The 13,770-nt window shown below is 34.7% G+C and overlaps 1 protein-coding gene across 1 annotated transcript in view; it reads left to right on the top strand.

Moving 5' to 3' along the window:
- LOC102745610 (synaptonemal complex protein 1) overlaps positions 1-13,770 on the top strand; it is an 86,065-nt gene that overhangs the window by 38,961 nt on the left and 33,334 nt on the right. Inside the window, exons 13-15 of the mRNA XM_081817110.1 lie at positions 11,490-11,606; positions 12,005-12,115; positions 13,260-13,352. Of these exons, the coding sequence (XP_081673236.1) occupies positions 11,490-11,606; positions 12,005-12,115; positions 13,260-13,352 (321 nt within the window). The remainder of the gene's footprint in view (positions 1-11,489; positions 11,607-12,004; positions 12,116-13,259; positions 13,353-13,770) is intronic.

Here is a 13,770-nt window from a genome sequence, read left to right on the forward strand (position 1 = left end):
TTTTTTTTAAAGATTTTATTTATTTATTTGACAGAGAGAGACACAGCGAGAGAGGGAACACAAGTAGGGGGAGTGGGAGAGGGAGAAGCAGGCTTCCCGCAGAGCAGGGAGCCCGATGCGGGGCTCGATCCCAGGACCCTGGGATCATGACCTGAGCCGAAGGCAGACGCTTAACCGACTGAGCCACCCAGGCGCCCCTTGATCACTACAGCTTTGTAGTACAACTTGAAGTCTGGAATTGTGATGCCTTCAGCTTTGCTTTTCTTTTTCAAGATTGCTTTTGTTATTTGGGGTCTTTTCTGGTTCCATACAAATTTTAGGATGGTTTTTTTTTAGTTCTGTGAAAAATGCTGTTGGTATGTTGATAGGGATTGCATTAATGTATAGATTGCTTTGTGTAGTATAGACATTTTAACACTATTTGTTCTTCCAATCCATGAGAATGGAATGTTTTTCCATTTCTCTGTGTTGTCTTCAATCTCTTTCATCAATTTTTTTTAAAGATTTTATTTATTCATTTGAGACAGAGATACAGAATGAGGGAGCATGAGCATGGGGACAGGCAGAGGGAGAGGGAGAAGCAGGCTTCCCGTGAAGCAGAGAGCCTGATGTGGGGCTCGATCCCAGGACCCCGGGATCATGACCTGAGCTGAAGGCAGACACTTAACCATCTGAGCCACCCAGGCGCCCCTCATCAATGTTTTATAGTTTTCAGAGTACAGGTCTTTTACCTCTTAAGTTAGGTTTATTCCTAGGTATCTTATTATTTCTGATGCAATTGTAAATGGGATTGTTTTCTGCTGCTTCATTATTGGTGTGTAGAAATGCAACACAACAGATTTCTGTACATTGATTTTGTATCCTGTGAATTTACTGAATTTATCAGTTTTAGCAGTTTTTTGGTGGTCTTTAGGGTTTTCTATATACGGTGTCATGTCATCTGCAAATAGTAAAAATTTTACTTCTTCTTTCCTTACTGATTTGGATGCCTTTTATTTATTTTTGTTGTCTGAATGTTGTGCCATTACTATGTTGAATAAAAGTGGTGAGAGTGGACACCCTTGTCTTGTTCCTGACCTTAGGGGAAAAGCTCTCAATTTTTCCCCATTGATGATGATGTTAGCTGTGGGTTTTCATATATGGTCTTTATGATATTGAGGTATGTTCCCTCTAAAGTCACTTTATTAAGGGTTTTTATTATGAATGGATATACTTTGTCAAATGCTTTTTCTTCATCTGTTGAAATGATCATATGTTTCTTATCCTTTCTCTTACGGATGTGATGTATCATGTTGATTGATTTGTGAATATTGAACCACTCTTGCAACCCTGGAATAAATCCCACTTGATCATAGTGAATGATTTTTAAAAAATGTATGATTGGATTTGGTTTGCAGGTATTTTATTGAGGATTTTTGCATCTATGTTCATCAGAGATACTGGCCTATAGTTCTCTTTTTTTTTTGTGGTGTCTTTATCTGCTTTTGATATCAGGGTAATGCTAGCTTCATAGAATGAATTTAGAAATTTTCCTTCCTTTTCTATTTTTTGGAATACTTTGAGAAGGATAGGTACTAACTAGCCTTTAAATGTTTGGCAGAATTTGCCTGTGAAGCCATCTAGTTCTGGACTTTTGATTTGTTGGGAGTTTTTTGATTACTGATTCAATTTCATTGCTAGAATTCAGTATGTTCAAATTTTCTATTTCCTTCTGATTCAGTTTTGAAAGATTCTATTTTTCTCACAATTTATCTGTGTCTAGGTTGTCCAATTTGTTGGCATGTAATTTTTTCATAATATTCTCTTGTAATTGTGTTTTTGTGTTGTCAGTTGCTATTTTTCCTTTTTCATTTCTGATTTTGTTTGAGTCCTCTCTCTTTTATGAGTCTGGCTAAAGGTTTATCAATTTTGTTGATCTTTTCAAAGAGCCAGCTCCTGGTTTCATTGATCTGTTCTATTGTTAATTTAGTTTCTCTTTTGCTTACTTGTGCTTTAATCTTTATTATTTTTTTTCCTTCTTTTGGTTTTGGTTTTTTTTTTTCCCATCTTTTTCTAGCTCCTTTCAGTGTAAGGTTGGTTTTTTATTTGAGAATTTGTTTGCATCTTCATGCAGGCCTTATATTGCTATGAACTTTCCTCTCAGAGCAGCTTTTGCTGCATCTTAAAGATTTTGGACTGTTGTGTTTTAATTTTCATTTGTCTCCATGTAGTTTTGGATTTCCTCTTTGATTTCTTGGTTGACCCATTCACTGTTTAGTGTTATGCTATTTAATCTTCATGTATTTGTGTTTTTTCCATATTTTTTTCTTGTGGTTGATTTCTAGTTTTATAGTGTCATGGTCAGAAAAGATTCATGGAATGACTTCAGTCTTTTTTAATTTATTGAGACTTATTTTGTGGCCTAATATGTAATATATTCTGGAGAATGTTCCATGTGCTGTTGAAAAGATTGTATATGCTGCTGTTTTAGGATAGAATGTTCTAAATATATGTTAGATTCATGTGGCCCAATGTGTCACTCAAAGCCACTGTTTCCTTTTTGATTTTTTGTTTTGGTGGTCAGTCCATTGATATAAGTGGGGTGTTCAGGTCCTCTACTGTTATTGAATTACTATTGATTACTTCCTTTATGTTAGCTGCTTATGTATTTGGGTGCTCCCATCTTGGGTGCATAAATATTTACAGTTGGTGTATCTTCGTATTGGATTGTTCCCTTTATGGTTGTATAATGTCTTTCTTTGTCTCTTGTTACAGTCTTTGTTTTAAAGTATATTTTCTCCAATATAAGTATTACTACCCTGGTTTTCTTTCCACTTCCATTTGCATGATAAATTTTTTCCATCCCTTCACTTTCAATCTGCATGTGTCTTTAGGTCTGAAATGAGTCTCTTATAGGCAACATATAGATTGGTCTTGCTTTTTTATCCACCTATCATCCTGTGTCCTTTGATTGGAGCTCTTAGTCCATTTACATTCCAAATAGTTATTGATAGCTTTGTACTAATAGCCATTTTGTTACTGTTTTATGGCTGTTTTTATAGTTCTTTTTCTTTATTCTCTTGCTCTCTTTTCTCACGGTTTGCTGCCTTTTTTTCAGTAATATACTTGAATTCCTTTTTATTTTTTGCATATCACTAGTTTTTGATTTGTGGTCAGCATTGGGTTTGTATATAACATCTTTTGCATATTACAGTCTCTATTAACTTAAGTTTGAACCCATTCTTTATCTCCTGCCATGTTTTAGGTATATGGTGTCATACTTTACATTGTTTTTTTTTTTTGAGAATCCCTTGACTGATTTTTGTAGATGTACTTAATTTTATTGCTTTTGTGCTTCCTCCTTTTTTAACTCCTGCTTATGGTCTTTTTTTTTTTTTTTTCCACTCCAAGAGTGCCCTTTAACATTTCTTGTGGGGCTGGTTTAGTGATCATAAATTCCTTTAACTTTTGTCTGTCTGGGAAACTCCTTATCTTTCCTTCTATTCTGAATGATAGCCTTGCTGGATAGAGTATTCTTCATTGCAGATTTTTTCTTTCAGCACTTTGAATGAATCATACCACTCCCTTCTGACCTGCTAAGTTTCTGCTGAAAAATGACGAGCAAAGTTTCTGCTGAAAAAGCCCTTACAGGATTTTCTTTGTATATAACTATTTTCTCTTGCTGCTTTTAAAATTCTCTCTTTATCACTACTTTTTGCCATTTTAATTATTATGTGTCTTTCTATGGACCTCTGTGGGTTGATTTTGTTGGGGACTCTCTCTACCTCCTGGATCTGGATTTCTTTTTCCTTCCCCAGATTTGGGGAGTTTTCAAAGCTTTTATTTCATCAAATAAAATTTCTTCCCCCTTTTCTCTCTCTTCTCCTTCTGGGATCCCTATAATATGAATGTTATTATGCTTGTTGGTGTTGCCCAGTTCCCTTACTGTATTTTCATTTTTTGTTATTATTTTTTCTCTCTCCTGTGCAGCCTGATTACTTTCATTACTCTGTCCTCCAGGTTGCTGATCCATTCTTCTGCTTCCTTCAGTCCACAATTTATTTAATATAGTGTATTTTTAATTTCAGTTATTGAATTCTTCATCTCCGATTGGTTGTTTATTATGTTTTTTGTCTCTTTATTAAGGGTCTCACTGAGGTCCTCCAATCTTTTCTAAAGTCCAATGAGTATCTTTATGACCGTTACTTTAAATTCTCTATCAGGCATATTACTTATCTCTGTTTTGTTTAACTCTTTTGCTGTGATTTCATCCTATTCTTTCATTTGGGACATATTTCTCTGTCTCCTCATAATGTCTAACTCTTGGTGTTTCTATATATATATATATATATATATATATATATATAGAAAATCAACTATGTTTCCTGCTCTTGAAAGTAATGGCCTTATGAGAAAGAGGTCCTGTAGTGCCTTGCAGTGCAATGTCCTCTGTTCACCAGAACCTGGTGCTTCAGGAGTGTCTCCTATATGTGTTGCATATGCCCTACAGTTGTGGCTGAGCTGTTTTTGCCTTCATTCCAGTCATCTGTGATGGATTTCTTTGTTAGTTGCGGGCAGAGTTTGCTCCCTGTGTTGTTAGTGGGTCATTCTGGAGCCACCTTGGGCTTTTGCCAGAGATGTGGTAACACTGAACTGCTGGGTACTTTCTCTGTGTTTTCACACAGAAATTCACACAGAAATTTTCATTGGTGGGTGCAGCCTATGGTAAGACCAGGGGGCCTGCCCCCAGCTCACTGCTGGGGCTGCAGATGGACTTGCATGTGTGGTTATCTTCCCCTCGCCCCAGGATAGGAGTTACTTTGGAGTGGTGCTGGTCCCTGTTGGGGCTGCTTACACCATGCTAGGCTTGTGGCACCACTTTGGATGGGCTTTGGCCAAGGGTTTATTGGCGGGGGGCAGGTCCACAGAAGAACACTGGGGTGGAGTGTGCTGTGTTAGGAAGGTTTGTGCAGCTCTGTTGTGGCCGGGGGCCTAGAGCAGAGGCCTGGCAGGAGGGGCTAGTGTGTGCTGCTAGAAAGTTAAGTTGTGAGTCTAGGTGCCACACTGGTTCCCACAAGTGTCTGTGTGTCTAGGCTGGGAGGAGAATGATGCCTGCCAGCTCTTTTGTTCTTGGAGAATTCTCCTAATAATCCCTACACCTCTAGCACACACTCTGAGATCAGTAAATAAATCTCCTGCCCATGTCTAGGCATTTTTCAAACTGCTGCTTCTATGCTGTATTTCCGTGGGGCTGTTATGCTGTCTCTTTAAGGGTGGGGACTCAGTTTCCTATCACCCTCCCAGTTCTCCCAGAGCCATGCCTGCTGATTTTTAAAGTTCCAGGTGTTAAGCCCTGCTGATTCTGAGAACTCCGTAAATCATTCCCCTCTCATTTTCATACACGTTCCCTGTGCCTGGTGTGCTTGGAGAGGTTCTGGTCTCCTCCCCTTTCCATTATGTTTCCTGGCCTATGGAGCTTATCCCTCCAAGGAATAGTCCTGCAGGTACCTTTTGCTCCCAATTGTGTCTCAACCCTTCATACCCTTTTGATGTGGCCTCTTCTCTACATTTAGCTGTGGAGAGTCTGTTCTGACACTTTCAGGTCCTTTTCAAGGTTATTTACACTGATGTGGGTGTATCTAATTGTACAATCTAATTGTATTTGTGGGATGAGGTGAGTTTAAGGGTCCTCCTACTCTGCTATATTCCTTGGAAGTATACAACATGTATATTTTTTAAGTTTTTATTTAAATTCCAGTTAGTTAACATACAGTGTAATATTAGTTTCAGGTGTACAATATAGTGATTCAACACTTCCATACAACACCCAGTGCTCATCACAACAAGTGTACTCTTCAATCCCATCACCTATTTAACCCATCCCCTCACCCATTTCCCCTCTGGTAACCATCAGTTTGTTCTGTATAGTTAAGGGTCTGTTTCTTGGTTTGCTTCTTTCTCTTTTCTTTCCCTTTGCTAGTTTGTTTTGTTTCTTAAATTCCACATATGAGTATTTGTCTTTCTTTGACTGACTTGTTTTGTTTAGCATAATACTCTGTAGCTCCATCCATTGCAAATGGCAAGATTTCATTCTTTTTTATGGCTAATATTCCAGTGTGTGTGTGTGTGTGTGTGTGTGTGTGTGTGTGTGTGTGTGTGTATCTTCTTTATCCATTCATCAGTCGATGGACACTTGTGCTGTTTCCATAATTTGGTTATTGTAGATAATGCCTCTATAAACGTTGAGGTGCATGTATCCCTTTGAATTAGTATTTTTGTATTCTTTGGGTAAATGCCTAATGGTGCAATTGCTGGATCGTAGGGTAGTTCTATTTTTAACTTTTTGAGGAACCTCTATACTGTTTTCCAGAGTGGCCGCACCAGTTTGCATTCCCACCAACAGTGCACAAGGGCTCCCCTTTCTCCACATTCTTGCCAATACCTATTGTTTGTTATGTTGTTGATTTTAGCCATTCTGAGGGGTATGAGGTGATATCTCATTGTAGTTTTGATTTGTATTTCTCTGATGATGAGTGATGTTGAACATCTTTTCATGTGTCCAATGACCACCTGTATGTCTTCTTTGGGAAAAATGCCTATTCATGTCTTCTGCCCATTTTTTAACTGGATTATTTATTTTTTGGGTGTTGAGTTTTAAAAGTTCTTTATAGGTTTTGGATACTAACCCTTTATTGGCTTTGTCCTTTGAAAATATCTTCTCCTATTCGGTAGGTTGCCATTTAGTTTTGTCAATTATTTCCTTCACTGTACAGAAGCTTTTTATTTTGATTAAGTCCCAGTAGTTTATTTTTGCTTCTCTTTCCTTTGTCTCAGGAGACATATCTAGAAAGAAGTTGCAGTGGACAATGTCAAAGAGGTTACTGCGTGTGTTCTCCTCTAGGATTTTTATGGTTTCAGGTCTCATATTTAGTTCTTTCATTCATTTTGAATATATTTTTTGTGTAGGGTATAAGAAAGTGGTCCAGTTTCATTCTTTTACTTGTTGCTGTTCAGTTTTCTCAACACTATTTGTTGAAGAGACTGTTCCCCCCCCCCCACTGGATAATCTTTCCTGCTTTGTTGAAGATTAGTTAACCATATAGTTGTGGGTTCATTTCTGGGCTTTCTATTTTGTTCTGTTGATCTGTGTGTCTACTTTTGTGCTAGTACCACACTGTTTTGATCATTACTGTTTGTTATATAATTTGAAGTCTGGAATTATGATGCCTTCAGCTTTTCTTTTTCAAGGAACATGTATTTTTAATCATAGTTGAAAGGTAATACATTTACTATGAACATCATTATGCTAATATATTTGAAAAACTTGAAGCAGATTAACCAAAAAACAATCTCAAAAAAAATAATTTGCCTGGGTTGTCTTATTACAGAGATTGAATCAACAATTTAAAATCTCTTAAAAAGCAAACTTTAAACTCAGATGGTTTTATTTTTAAAAGATTTTATGTATTTATTTGACAGAGCAGGAAAGCACAAGCAGGGGAAGCGGCAGAGAGGTGTCCCTCCTCTGAGCAGGGACCCTGATGCGGGGCTGGATCCCAGGACTCTGGGAACATGACCTGAGCAAAAGGCAGTCGCTCAACCAAATAAGTCACCCAGGTGCCCCAAAACTTGTGGTTTTAGATGGGAGTTGTATATGTAGCAAATCTACAAGAATCTATAGATGAATTAATACAGTTATTAAATGTGTTTAATAATGTTGTTAGATATATGGTCATTACAGAGAAATCATTACTAGTTTTACAAATTTGCAACAAGCTATTAGAAAATATAATTTAGGGGCTCCTGGGTGGCTTAGTTGGTTAGGCATCTGACTCATGATCTCAGCTCAGGTCTTGATCTCAGGGTTGTAGGTTCAAGCCCTGCACTGAGCTCCACACTGGATGTGGAGCCTACCTAAGAAAAAGAAAATACAATTTTAAAAATAGACGATTTATGTGAAAACGCTGTTTTTTTTTTCTAAATTGATCTACATTTTCAATTAAAATTTCACCAAGGATCTTTGTAGAACCTGACAAATTGGTTTTAAAATTTAAATGTAAGAGCAGTAGGCCAAGAATAACTAAGGCATTTCTCAAGAGGAACAAGGTGGAGTAAATGTGCCTGACCAGATATAAAGATTAATTGTGAAGCAAAGGTAATTAAGAGCATAGTATTGGCACAGAGGTAATCAAATGAGTTTAACAGAAGAGAGAATCTAGGCAAAGATCCATGCATAAGTGGTAATTTTATATAATACGAGGGTAGTATTATGGATATGTAGTGCTGAAACATTTGACTCTTCATATATAAAAATATGAAATTGTACCCCTACGCTACATATAAAAATGAATTCCTTAGGGATGTAATGTTAAAGGCAGGACTTCAAACTGTTTGAGAAAAATACAGAATATCTCTGGGTTGTCTTATTACAGAGATTGAATCAACAATTTAAAATCTCATAAAAAGCAAACTTTAAACTCAGATGGTTTTATTTTATTTTATTTTTAAAAGATTTTATGTATTTATTTGACAGAGCAGGAAAGCACAAGCAAGTGGAGTGGCAGAGAGGGGTCCCTCCTCTGAGCAGAGACCCTGATGCGGGGCTGGATCCCAGGACTCTGGGATCAAGAAAGATTTCCTAAGCAATGTAAAAAATACAATCATGTTTGAAAATATTGATAAATTCACATATGCTATAATTAATAATTTTTGCTTATTTAGAAAGCAAAGAGACAAACCTAATATTGGGAGAAATATCTATTATACATATATAATGAACAAAGTATTAGAATCTATAATTAATAAAGAATTTCCATAAATCATTAAGATAAAGCAACCAGATAGATAAATGAAAAACCTGAATAGAAATTTCACAGAATAGAAAACATGAAGAATTAAACATAAAATTTTTAGGAAAATACAAATGACAAAACTTCAGTCAAAGCACTTTTGACTGTTACTATCAACTGTTGGTGAGGTTGTGAAGCAGGCGAAACTCCTAACACGCTGTTGCTGGGAATTTAAATTGATACGTGTACTTTGTGGCAAATAACGTCATTATCTTGTAAAGTTGAACATGCAACCTGCCCTATAACCAATTTGAATTCTAGGTATATACTACAAAGAAATATTACACATTTGTACCAGGAGATACAAGAACATTTATAGCATTATTGTGTATATTGTCCCCAAGTTTGATACAATTCAGTGTCTGAACAATTGAATACATAAATAAACCACAGTATATTCATACAGTGGAACACTGCTTAGCATTGAAAATTAAGAACTATGTTTACACTCATCTGAAATAAACTGCTGAATGAAAAATGCAAGATAGAAAAATAAACATACAATGAAAACATTTATATAAAGTTCAAAAACAAACTCTGAAATATTGATATATAATTATTCAGTAGAGCTATAAAGAAGAGCAAGGGAAAAATGAATATTAAGAATATTTGTTACAGGGCGCCTGGGTGGCTCAGTTGGTTAAACGACTGCCTGGAGTCCCAGGATCGAGTCCTGCATCGGGCTCTCTGCTCAGCAAGGGGTCTGCTTCTCCCTCTGACCCTCTTCCCTCTCATGCTCTCTGTCTCTCATTCTCTCTCTCTCAAATGAATAAGTAAAATCTTTAAAAAAAAATAAATAAAAAGAATATTTGTTACATTTGAGGGGCAGAAGGGGAACACTAATGAAGAGAAGCACCCAGAAGTATTTATCAATATTGATAATATGCTCTGTCTTAAAATTGGTGGTTGACTCATGAGTATAGAATAGAGTCTGATTCTTTGTTAAATTACCTATGCCTCCCTTCCCCAATTCCTATCCCTCCCATATATGTACCCTACTCCTCAATTCTAATTCAGCTCTATGGTAATAAGTGATTCTAGAGGGTGGGTGGCAATTAAGGTTTCTCTTTCTTTCAATAATTTCTATATTTGAGTCATGTCTACATGACTCAGTAAATTTTTGTACAAACATGAAAACAATAGAAATTAAAGATATTCTTTATAGAAAATCTCTCCAAGACTATGCTTTTTCATGAAATCTACTTTGTTTTTCTCATTTGCTTATGCTTTTAGTGTCATATATAGAATCCATTGCTAGATCCATGAATGTTAACTCCTGTTTTTTTTTCTGAGTTTTATAATTTTAGCTATTACATTTAGATCCTTAATCTATTTTGAGTTAATTTTTTTATATGGTATGAGGTTAAGGGTCCAACTTACTCCTTTACATGTGAATATCAGTTGTCTCAGCAACATTTGTTAGAGTATTCTTTCCCAATTGAATTGTCTTGTTATTCTTATTGAAAATAAATTGACCATTTATGGCTTTATTTCTGGATTCCCAATTCTATTGCCTTGATCTCTATTTTACCTTATGTCAGTATCACAGTTCTGATTATGGTATATTTGTCATAAATTTTATTACAAATGATTACAAATTATAAATTGGAGGTTATGTGTCCTCCAACACCATTTTTTTTCAAGATTGTTTTGGCTACTCGGGGTCCCTTGTAATTCCATATAAATTTTAGGATCAACTTCTCTATTTCTGACAAAAGATAGTTGGAATGTTGGTAGAAATTTCATTGAATGTATCAAAGGACAGTATCAAGAGAGTGAAAGGCAACCCATAAGACGGGAGAAAATATTAGCCAATAATATATTTCATAATGATCTGGTATCCAGAATATATAAAGATCACTTCCAATTCAACAACAAAAGCCAATCACAGGACAGATGCTTCATGATTCCACTTTTATGAGGTATGAGTGAAACTTACAGAAGCAGAGATTAGAATGGAGATTAGAATGGGTAAGGGGGAGGGGGAAATGGAGACTTCTTCAACTTGTATAAGGTTTCCAGTTATGTAAGATAGATTAGTTTTAGAGGTCTGCTGTACAGCACCGTACCTAAAGTCAACAGTACTGTATTGTGAACTTATAATTTTGTGAAGAGGATAGATCTCGTGTTAAAGTGTTTTTATGGTAGAAAACAAAGGGCTAGAAGGAAACTTTTTGAGGGGATGCATTATGTATATTAATTGTGGTGATGGTTTCATGGTGTATGCATATGTCTAAACTCATCAAATTGTGTACATTAACTATGTGTAGTTTTTTGTGTATATCCGTTACACCTCAATAAAGCTGTTCTTTAAAAAAGAATACACTTTTTCTTCGAATCACATGGGTATTCTATCCAAATGGAATAGTCACTGTAATAAAACCTAAACCTGAGACCAAATAATTTAAATATTGCTGAGAAATGCATTAAAAATAAAATATGGCTGCTTTTAAAATATTACTTGTCAGGACTAAATATGTATTTTAGGGGTTTTGTGAAAAATCACATCTCACCATATGAAAAATGTAAGGAAAATGATCCAGCCATAATTTCAATGAATCAGTAATGTTTTGAGATTCACAAAACCACAAAATGAATACAGAATATTTTCAAGTAATCCATAACATTTACTAATGTTAATGTTATTTTCTTTACTCAAAGGTCAGTAAATTAGAATTAGAACTAGAAGGTACCAAGCAGAAATTTAAAGAAATGACTGACAGCTATCAAAAAGAAATTAAGGACAAAAAGATATCAGAAGAAAATCTTTTGGAAGAGGTAGGAAAAACTAAATATTTTGAAAATTTGTTATATTAAAACTATTTATTTATTAGCATTTTAAGAGAAAAGCAATTCTTAATCTTGTTATGATTTTTAAAAGATTTAATAAATTTATATGAGACGGTTAGTTTTATAGAAGCTTAAAAGTATCTTTGTTTTCTAAGTATTTTTATGTATTTATTATTTTGAGAAGATTAAGTGGTCATTACAGTGTTATACTATCATCTTACTTGATAGAACACCCTAAAATAAACCAAAACAGAATGCATTTTTTACTTGGCTTTCCTAATTTCCTGGTGTTTGATTTCTGCATTTTATTTAAGTAGTATATATGGTCTTTGCGTTTAAGTTAAATTTGTTTGTGCATTAATTTTAAGAAATACTTTACTTGATAGGTTGAGAAAGCAAAAGTAATAGCTGATGAAGCTGTAAAATTACAGAAAGAAATTGATATACGATGTCAACATAAAATAGCTGAAATGGTAGCACTTATGGAAAAACATAAGGTAACGTGTGTGTGATGAGAACTATTAATTAGAGCTATACTGACGCATAAAGATGGTGAAATCAAGATAGCATTCTGATTTGTCAGAAAATTATGCAATAATGACTGATTAGAGCTAGAATACTCTTGATCTCCTGTCTCTCTAAGTTCAGGTCTTAACCACACAAAGGGGAGTTTGGGTGACACTTCCTTGAGAATATCTCTCCTTGTCATCTATTATGTATGGAAGTAATCCTTTTTCTTCTGAATTTTCCTAGTACTCTCTTACAGCACTTTCCACCTTATATCTATTTAAGTACATCCCCAGAATATGTATCTGGTAAAGGATATAAATATACCTTTATGTATGTCTAACACATATTAGGCTAAACAAATTTTTATCAGTGGTATAAATAGATGAAAGAATTAATGTTTGTTGTGTTTGTGAGTATGTTTTATTTTTTGTTGTTTTAAAAGTAATCATTCTGTTATGGAATTCAGCTTTATTCCCTTCAATATCTGGAGAGAAGAGGTGGGCTATACCTACCTATTCATCTTTAAAATTGTTGGTGGGATTTAATATATGAGGTAACCAATGAGGATTACAAAGTATTTTAATAATAAATATTAACAAAATTCATAAAAATATTATGAACTCATAGATTTAAACATATTTGGTATGTCTCAATCCAGTCTAATCCTTGACACTCAAATTGTTTCTCTTTTGGCCAGTGGGAGGCTCTTCAAACTAGCGAGCCAGTCCTTTTGACTTGACCCTAATAAACTCTGACAGCTTTTTGGCTTTCTATTATGATAAAATGTTCAAGACTCATCTTGTATTTCCTGCCCCAGATCTGGAATCAGTAACTTTTCTAAGAGGTCTTGGTGTTTCTAGCCTATATTTTAAATTATGAAATTCAACATTTTCAATTAAAAAGAATTTTTTGTTCTTGTATTTGATTATTTTCAAGACTGTTTTCTGTGTTTCACTGTTTATGTTATTTGAATAAAAATGACTTGAAAAATCAGAAAAAAGCTCAAATATATATATCACTGAATTTATTGACATTTTCTGTGAATATTAAATGCATAAGGATACCAGTATTATTAAAACATAATTTATTTGTGTTCTAATATACCTAAAATATTTTCTCTGTTTATTGTAGCACCAATATGATAAAATAGTTGAAGAAAGAGACTCAGAACTAGGACTTTATAAAAGCAAAGAACAAGAACAGTCATCAATGAAAGCATCTTTGGTGAGATACAGAACAAATAGTAAAGCCAGTTTTCATATCAGCATGGCTGGTGGTAAAGAATAATATTAAATAAAACCATAATTTTTGAGCTGTAGAATCAAAGAATTTTAGATTTTAAAAAAGATCTTACAGGTTTTATAGTTAAATGGTTTTCCAATTTAATTTCTGAAGTGGTAGAATAAACTTTTTTTCAAATGAATAAATACAAACTCCAGTTACAAATAAATTTGGAGCTCTGATAGAGATTGGGAGAGGAGGAATGGGATAGATTGGGAGAAGGTGAGGAGGAGAGAGATATACGTAGTGTTAAATATTTCTTTATAGAAAACTACAAAAAATTTGTCTAAATGAAATCCTTAGTCATGTTCAACTAGCAGCCTTCATATCAGTAGTCTTTTTTTTAAAGTAATTTTTTTTT

The sequence above is a fragment of the Leptonychotes weddellii genome, chromosome 4, assembly GCF_054177405.1.
Source record: "Leptonychotes weddellii isolate Sample4059 chromosome 4, ASM5417740v2, whole genome shotgun sequence".
NCBI lineage: Eukaryota > Metazoa > Chordata > Mammalia > Carnivora > Phocidae > Leptonychotes > Leptonychotes weddellii.